Source organism: Carassius gibelio, chromosome B23, assembly GCF_023724105.1.
Source record: "Carassius gibelio isolate Cgi1373 ecotype wild population from Czech Republic chromosome B23, carGib1.2-hapl.c, whole genome shotgun sequence".
Classification (NCBI taxonomy): Eukaryota; Metazoa; Chordata; class Actinopteri; order Cypriniformes; family Cyprinidae; genus Carassius; species Carassius gibelio.
The window spans coordinates 19,830,557-19,840,031 of NC_068418.1; the positions used below are offsets into that span (position 1 = coordinate 19,830,557).

The window sequence follows — 9,475 nt, forward strand, 5'->3', positions numbered from 1 at the left end:
CTAGCTGTTTTTTAAGGAGTTATGGTTGATTTGCCTAACTTGATGGTGAAATTGTGATGAAATGATGGGTTTTCTGGAGTCACAAGCACTTCTGTCTTGGCAAGGTTGAGTTGAAGGTGATGGTCCATCATCCAGTAATAAATGTCTGTTAGACAAGCTGAAATGTGAATAGTTAACGTCAGATCATAAGGATTGAATGAGAGGTAGAGTTGAGTGTCATCAGCATAGCAGTGGTATGAAAAGCCATGTTCCTGAATGACAGAACCTAATGATGTCATGTAGGCAGATGAGAGAAGTGGTCCAAGAACTGAGCCCTGAGGCACCCCTGTTGTGACTTGGACACTTCACCTCTCCAAGATACTTTGAAGGACCTATCTGATAAGTAAGACTCAAACCATTGAAGTGTGGTTCCTGAGATGCCTTTTAGGAGTAGGGTTGATAGGAGGATCTGGTGGTTAACAGTGTCAACAGATCAAGCAGTTTAAGTACTGAAGATGACTTCTGAAGCCAGATTGGTTGCTGTCAAGGAGGTTGTTGTGTGTGAGAAATGTAGAGACTTGGTTGAACACAGTTCGTTCAAGTGTTTTTGCAATGAAAGGAAGAGGGAAACTGGTCTGTAGTTCTCTAAAAGATATGGGTTGAGGGTTGGTTTCTTAAGTAGTGGAGTTATACGAGCCTGTCTAAATGATGAGGGAAAAACACCAGTGTGGAGGGATGTGTTTATGATGTGAGTGAGTGCAGGTACGACTGTAGGAGAAATGGCTTGAAGGAGATGAGATGGAATAGGATCAAGCGGGCAAGTAGTAGGGTGATTAGAAAGGATGAGTTTTGAGACTTCTGCCTCAGAGAGTGAAGAGAAGGATGTATGTTTGCTGGTGATATGAGCTTGACTGATTGTGGTGTGGAAAATTGTGCACTGATGTGTTTAATTTAATTAATGAAAAACATGGCAAAGTCGTCAGCTATTAGAGATGAAGCAGGAGGCGGAGGAGGAGGACAAAAAAGTGAGGAAAATGTTTTAAAAAGCATGCAAGAGTTGGACAAATTGTTAATTTTGTTATGGTAGTATGTCATTTTAGCAGTGGAGAGATTAGCAGATAAGGAAGATAGGACTGACTGATACACGTTAAGGTCAGTGGTATTTTTATATTTGCGCCACACCCTTTCAGCAGCTCTAAGCTTAGAACTGTGTTTGTGTAGAACATCAGATAACCAAGGGATAATGATAGAAGCTTATACTTTCTTTCCAGTTGTAATTTGGACAGTTCATTGATCTTATAATATGCAGCGGGTACTGGTGTAACTCTAGAAAAATATAGACTTAATCCATTTCCTACCCCTAGACTAACCCTACCCAGAATTTATTCCTAGAATCAATGTGAAATTATAGACGGTTTCATCGGGCGCACGTGCCTGGCCCTAAGTTAACTTTTTGTAAGAATAAAACAGATATTTCCTGAGAAGTTATTGGTTGTTAGGAATGTTGTTCCAGGATCAACAAGTATGTTGATCCATTCCAGGAACATGTTGTACTTTGTGAAATCACCATCATATAATGATAAAAACTTATACTTTATTTTCAGTTGTAATTGAACAGTTAATTTATGTTATAATATGCAGCAGGTGCTGGTGTAACTCCAGAAACCAGACTGAGAAACACTCACAACACATGGTCTGTAAAAGCTCAGGGAGTGTGAATGCAAAAAAATCATACAATACCACAACATAAACAACATTTCTGGATATTATTATGAGTCTTAGTTGGGTCTTAAAGGTGATTGAACATATGATCAATAAAGCAGTAAAATGGGTTAATATTGAATCAAAAAACATTTGCTATGTACAATCAAACAAGTTAACAATCAACAAAAGATTTGTTATCTGTTAGTTACAGATGATAACAGATCTGTCTTTATTATAAATACCATGTGCACATGTGTCTTCTTAAGAGAATTCTAGAGTTTTTCTCCTGTTCACACATTCAACATGCTGGTGCAAAAGTTAAGCTGGATCATTTGTAAGTTTTCATTTAGAATTGAATTTCAAGGATTTCAAATGTTCTTATCGGTGTTTCAATTAATTTATTTTCATTTTGACTTTCAGTGCTGCTCTTCCTGTGTCAACATGGTAAGAACTGCATAATATATAATGTACAAACTCATTAAATAATAAAGATTTTCAAGTACAGAACAAAATTATTTAAGTACTTTTATCATTAATTGTATTATTAGGGTCTATTATGAATTTTATCTTCGTACATGTTTCCTCCCTGCAGGAGCAGAAGCCAAAAGAACAGTGGCCTGCGAGGGACAATCTTTGCGCCTCAGCTGTGGTGAGTAATCCAATCATTTCGAAGTTATATTTTTGGTCTTTTGTGCCAAAATTGCACCGAATGAGAGACAGGAAGCAATTAAGAGAAAAGAGAAGAACAGGAGGAGACCTGAAACCCTAATTGTACTACAATTCACATGATATTTTTAAATAAATAAATAGATTAATGATTATTTTTTGCCTGTGTCAGTTTGGGGATTAATAAAGGTCATTAAAGCCAACTATGGGAGGACTGATCGCACAACATGCACTTATGGCAAACCAGCTCATCAAACCTCAAATATGCGCTGCTTCCGAGGAACATCCCTCCATACGATGTCCATTCGGTAGGATCAACACATAAAGCAGAGAATATATATATATATATATATATATATATATATATATATATATATATTAGGGGTGTAACGGTTCACAAAATTCACGGTTCGGTTCGGTTCAATACACTGATGTCACGGTTCGGTTCGGTACGGTTCGGTACGTTTTAGATACAGCAAAAAGAAAAAATTGGCAGATAAATTTCCTTGATTTTTTTAAAAATGTTTTATTTATTAAAACTAACAAAGTATGTGTTTTTTTTACATTGAACAATGATGGAGCTATTCTTTACCCATCTTCTATGGTGTTTTCTTAGCAGCATACTGTATAAAACAAAAATAGCTCCTTATAAATTTTTTTAAAAAAATTAAATGTAATATTGTTGTAGTGGTTATGAACAAATACAAAGATGTAACTCTTTTTATATGGAACTCTATAACTCTTTATATTTAGTGTGTTTTTACTCAATTGGTTCTCTATTTGGGCTTATGTTTTTTGGAACAAAGCAGGAATTACGGTCTGTCTGAAATGGGCTCGTGAAGGAATATTGTAATGGGGCTCAATTACATTAAGCATGTTCTTAAAACCTGCGTTTTCCACTACAGAGTAAGGTCTCATATCCGCGGCTATAACGTAAATGCACCATTCGCTGCGGTGATGTCCGTATACGGAGCCCGGGACGTCACCTGTAGGAGAAAAAAAAGCAATCCGTGGCGACGGTTTTGCAATCCGTCCCCTCAGTTTATAAACCGTACTCACGAATTCATAAACTGTTCACTCGATTTAACAAATCGTGCCCACGGATTAACAAACCGTGCCCACGAATTTCCAATCCGTGCACTTAGATTTTGTAAACCGTACCCTCGGTTTTTGAATCCGTACCCACGAATTCATAATCCGTGCGCACGCTTTCGCAATCCGTTCCCTCGGATTTGTAAACCGTACTCACGGATTCATGCAGCAAACTCCTACGTGTTAACATACAGTTTTATTGAATATTATTATGTGGAATAGGTTTACAGCAAAGTGTCTTAAGTGATTCTCTATCAAGTGTAGTACGAGGTGGAATACAAAGATTTAATAAGAAAGATGCGCATTAAAATCTTGTTCAATTGCTGATAATCTATAATAGCACTTGATTATTATTGTGCAATAAACCTGGCATTGTGACTGACTCTGGAGTAATTTTTTCCTCTTTTGTAAGTTATTTTGGATAAAAGATTCTTATGCATAACCTGTTTAATAATATATAATAATGATACAAATAAAAATAAAGTTATTTTTTATAATTTTAATTTGTAGGCTAAATAAATGAGTACAAGACAGTAAAAATATTTGTCATAAAATAATTTGTGAATTGCTTTATTTTTAAATAACCTTTGGACAGTTTTGGAAATGCTTGTGTACAATTCTTTCTTAACATGAAGACTTATTTTTGTGATTTTATTATACTAAGCTCCACCCACCTCACCCCACCTGCCGGAGTTAGATGCATGTTTCACTGTTAAGTGTAAAATGCGTGTCAGTTTTCAAATCCGAGGGAACGGATTGCGAAAGCGTGCGCACGGATTATGAATTCGTGGGTACGGATTCAAAAACCGAGGGTACGGTTTACACAATCTAAACGCACGGACTGGGAATTCGTGGGCACGGTTTGTTAATCCTGGGTACGATTTGTTAAACCGAGTGAACAGTTTATTAATTCATGAGCACGGTTTATAAACTGAGGGGACGGATTGCAAAACCGTCGCCACGGATTGATGTTTTTTCTCTCCTACAGGTGACGTCCCGGGCTCCGTACCGAGCCTTCAGCGTGTACTGAGTGAGCGAGCGCCTGACTGAGTAGCCTAACATAAACATATAAGTTGGTGTTTTTTTTTCTTCGGGGGTGTCAGGGGCATTGCCTGTTACGTCGTTTGGGTTATTGGGCTACCTTGTTGAACGCATAACATTATATTTCACACACCTTTTTTATTTTCCAAATTTAATTAATTAGTCCAACGAACCGTTCGGTACATAATGCGTACCGCGTACCGAACCGAAAGCCTCGTACCGAACGGTTCAATACGAATACGCGTATCGTTACACCCCTAATATATATATATATATATATATTTATATATTTTTTTTTGCAATTTAAATTTATGCTTAATTTTACAAGAGCAAGAAAAATATAATGCTTATGACAATGGAATATTAAAACTCTGCTTAAGTACTTGTCATTGTCTGTCCAGGTGTGATGGAAGAAAGAGCTGTTCTGTTCCAGCAGTGAACTCCGTTTTCTCTGATCCTTGTGTTGGCACCTATAAATACCTGGATGTGCATTACGTCTGTGTCAAAAAAGGTACATTTTGAAGTTGATAATCATAAAATTATTTAGCGTCAGACATCCTATGTAGATGACAACAAAAATAATATATTTTTTTATTCGTTTAAGATGCATTGCGAGGAAACCAAATAGGTGCATCAGATTCTGTCCACTCTGATCCTGTCACAGTGTCCAAAAGTACCTGGAAGTGATGTACAGCTGTATAATTTAGTGACCCTGTCATGCTAATGTATTTTATGTTTTTTTAGTGAAAAGAAAATTGTCTATATAATAATACTATAGATAGTTATATATAATTATGGATAATTTGTGGGGTTCTGTCTGTTAGACTCTCTGTTAGATATATGTAAGACACACTTTTATCTGCATAACTGTATATAACTATAATGTTGTTGAACATCAAAGTGTATAAATAAATAAATAAAACAACATCTGAAAGGAAACTCAGCATCAACAAACCTCATTATTTGAGAACAATTAAGAGATCTGGTGAAAGAACAACTCAAATTCTCTAACCAATGTTTCAAACGCAATTTCTGACATTCTTTAAAAAGAAGACAACATAATAAGGTATGGTGTTTTATTGATTAGAGTTTAAAGACATTCTCCTGATATAAAGATATAACTTAAGCCCACACGCCCTCGTCCTGAAAGCCCCTCAACTTGCACGTGTCAGTGTGTATGAATAGATTAAATGAAACGGGACACATTTAATCTTGACAAACTGTGTGTCATTATAAAGATCTAAGCCTCAAGCATCGACGACAGATCGCTGTTTTGCAATGGAAAGCTTATAAAGACTGTATTTGCTACATTTGTGTAAGCAGTACACATGTAAAACATGAACATTAGAAATGCTGTACATACCAGATCCGTCGTAATAACGAGTCATAAACACATCCACAGCTGTAAATCCCGGTTTAGTTAGAAAGTTAAGGGTCCACTGAACGACATCTCATGAAGCACGTTTAGTCCAACGAAGCAATAACGTTGTAATATGGGTCATAATTCCTTTGTTTACGTTTAAGTTCTTCAACGACAGAACTGTTTGCTTCCGTTATAGAATAACTCACGGTCGGAAACTGCGTCTTGTTAGTAAAACTGCGTCTTGTTAGTAAAAACACAGCATGGTTTTGCAGCGTACAGTGTCACAAACAGAATGAGACGATCCACTGGAAAAAAGAATGAATGAAAGATAGGCGAAAGATAGTAGTATATTTGAATTTTGTCACCAGTCACCAGTCAGCTGATGGAGGCGGAACTTATAGCAATCGTCTTTTTCTTTGTTTGTTTTATTTTTCAACAGTTTTTATATATGTGAGAGTGTGTTTTATGTTGAATGTGAATGTATCTGCATGATAACCATCTGTTTGAGTGCAAATCAGCCCTAATCAGCTCCCTATTACTGTACTCATGAGACATGACTTTCAACACATTACTTTTCTATTGCTCCAGGACTCATTTCATGTATTTTTATGTCAAATAAAAAATATTGAAGTGTGGTAAAAAAAAATCAAGGCGCTTCAGTGTCTATAACTTTTAATATGTTTGAGCATGATCAAATCTGGTTAATAAAAAGTAAAGCACAAAGGGTCTTCTTTCCAAAGACACCAAAATTATGTTTGTAACACACTGAAGTAGGAAACTGTTACAATTATAAGTTAGGTAGAGCACTTTCAGCTGTGAGTCCCATAATGGGGGGTGCTGGCTAACATGTTAAAATTACAGTGCCATGTGTAGTCAAGTCACCTTTATTTATTTTGTATAAGACACACGTTGTACAATACAAATCGTTCCAAGAAGATATTTGGGGGGAAAAATGATGACAGAAATTTCATTTCTGGGTGGATTATCACTTTAACCAATTTAAATTTGCTATAGCTTTTAACTCATTTAAATTCACTCATTTGTAAAGTGAGTGAATCAATGAAATATCATTACAGTGCATGTTAACTGAACCTTTTTTTTTTTTTTAGTCTTTTAAGGTTGGCACTAATTAGTGATGTACATGAATCACGAGACAAGCCAGAATCCACATGTCCAGGTGCTTGGTGACAAGGAAAACTCTTCCCAAGTTTTTATTATTTTAAACAGGGAGGCGATGGAACAAGAGATGATACTACAAGCAGTTGATCTGTGTTTCAAACTTTTCTTTGTATATGACATCTACTACCTAAAGCCCTCTGCTCCCATTTGAGAGTTTTTGGAACACACAGTCTTTAATAGTTTCTACCTTTTTTATTTTATTGATGTTATGTTCATTTTATTTGGAAGTCGTAACATTTGCCAAGTGTGGTAACCCATATTCGGAATTGGTGCTCTGCATTTAACCCATCCAAGTGCGCGCACACACACACACAGCAGTGAAAAGTGAACACACAGTGAACACACACCAGGAGCAGTGGGCAGCCATATCCAGCTCCCGGGGAGCAACTGTGGCCTCAGTGCCTTGCTCAAGGGCACTTCAGCCATGGGTATTGAGGGTGGAAGAAAGCGCTGTTCATTCACTCCCTCCACCAAAGTAGTTTCAAAATATGGTTGTATTAAGTAATTTTTTTATAAAAATACTGATGTTAATTAATATAAATAATTAACTCAACTGTTGGGTAACTTTTAACCCAACAGGATTTTAACCCAATGGGTTGGGTTGAAATAACCCACAGATGGAAAGGTGCTATACCAACACATAGTTGGGTTACAGGTTGGGTTATTTTTAACCCAACATTTTTTGGTGTGTAGAAACCAGACTGAGAAACATTCACAGCACATGGTTTGCTCTGGGAGTGTGAATGCACAAAATCATACAATACCACAACATAAACAACATTTCTGGATATAATTGTGAGTCTTAGTTGGGTCTTAAAGGTGATTGAACATATGATCAATAAAGCAGTAAAATTGGTTAATACTGAATCACAAAACATTTGCTATGTACAATCAAACAAGTTAACAATCAACAAAAGATTTCTTATCTGTTATTTACAGATGATAGCGGATCTGTCTTTATTATACCATGTGCACATGGTCAAAAGTAAATTTTGCATTTCCTTTGGAAATCTGGATACCAGAGTCTTGAGGAAGAGAGGAGAGGCACAAAATCCATGTTGCTTGAGGTCCAGTGTAAAGTTTCCACAGTCATTGATGGTTTGGGGTGCCATGTCATCTGCTGGTGTTGGTCCACTGTGTTTTCTGGTGCCAAATTACTGCAGCAATGCGGCGTGGCATGGAGTCGATCAGTCTGTGGCACTGCTCAGGTGTTATGAGAGCTCAGGTTGCTCTGATAGTGGCCTTCAGCTCTTCTGCATTGTTGGGTCTGGCATACTGCATCTTCCTCTTCACAATACCCCATAGATTTCCTATGGGGTTAAGGTCAGGTGAGTTTGTTGGTATTGGCACTGTGTGCAGGTGCCAAGTCCTGTTGGAAAAGGAAATCTGCATCTCCATAAAGTTGGTCAGCAGCAGGAAGCATGAAGTTCTCTAAAACTTCCTGGTATATGGCTGCATTAACCTTGGACCTCAGAAAACACAGTGGACCAACACCACCAGATGACATGGCACTCCAAACCATCACTGACTGTGGAAACTTTACACTGGATCTCAAGTAACATGGATTGTGTGCCTCTCCTCTCTTCCTCCAGACTCTGGTAACCTGATTTCCAAACGAAATGCAAGATTTACTTTCGTTAAAGAACATAACTTTGGACCACTCAGCAGCAGTCCAGTCCTTTTTTTCTTAAGACACTTCTGACACGGTCTGTTGTTCAAGAGTGGCTTGACACAAGGAATGCGACAGCTGAAACCCATGTCTTGCATACATCTGTGCGTAGTGGTTCTTGAAGCACTGACTCCAGCTGCAGTTTTGATTCACAATCTTCTCCAGGGTGCGGTTATCCCTCTTGCTTGTACACTTTTTTCTTCCACAACTTTTCCTTCCCTTCGCCTCTCTATTAATGTGCTTGGACACTGAGCTCTGTGAACAGCCAGCCTCTTTTGCAATGTCATTTGTGTCTTGCCCTCTTTGTGCGAGGTGTCAATGGTCAAATTTGGAACTGTTTGATGATATTCTAATTATATGACCAGCACCTGTATTGTCCAAAAATATAGACTTAACCCATTCCCTACCCCTAGACCATCCCAGAATTTATTCCTAGAATCAGTGTGAAATGATAGCTGATTAACAAGAGTGTAGAAGCGCCTAACCCTGATTGTAAGAGTAAAACAGATATTTCCTGAAAAGTTATATCTCAATTCTGATTGGTTGTTGTTAGGAATGTTTTTTCCAGAATCAACAAGTATCTTGATCCAGGAACATGTTGTACTTTGTGGAATCACCATCATATAATGATAAAAACATATACATTTTTTTTTCAGTTGTAATTGGACAGTTCATTTATCGTATAATATGCAGCGGGTACTGGTGTAACTCCAGAAACCAGACTGAGAAACACTCACAACACATGGTCTGTAAAAGCTCAGGGAGTGTGAATGCAAAAAAAT

General features: G+C 37.3%; 1 protein-coding gene across 1 annotated transcript; it reads left to right on the forward strand.

Moving 5' to 3' along the window:
• The first annotated feature begins 1,965 nt into the window (after nucleotides 1–1,965).
• Nucleotides 1,966–5,415, forward strand: LOC128011880 (rhamnose-binding lectin-like). Its single transcript, XM_052594654.1, has 6 exons — nucleotides 1,966–2,017; nucleotides 2,104–2,127; nucleotides 2,276–2,332; nucleotides 2,522–2,657; nucleotides 4,884–4,993; nucleotides 5,087–5,415. Exons 1-6 carry the CDS (start codon nucleotides 1,987–1,989, stop codon nucleotides 5,167–5,169), a joined length of 441 nt encoding a protein of 146 aa, XP_052450614.1. The 5' UTR covers nucleotides 1,966–1,986; the 3' UTR covers nucleotides 5,170–5,415.
• Nucleotides 5,416–9,475: the final 4,060 nt, after the last annotated feature.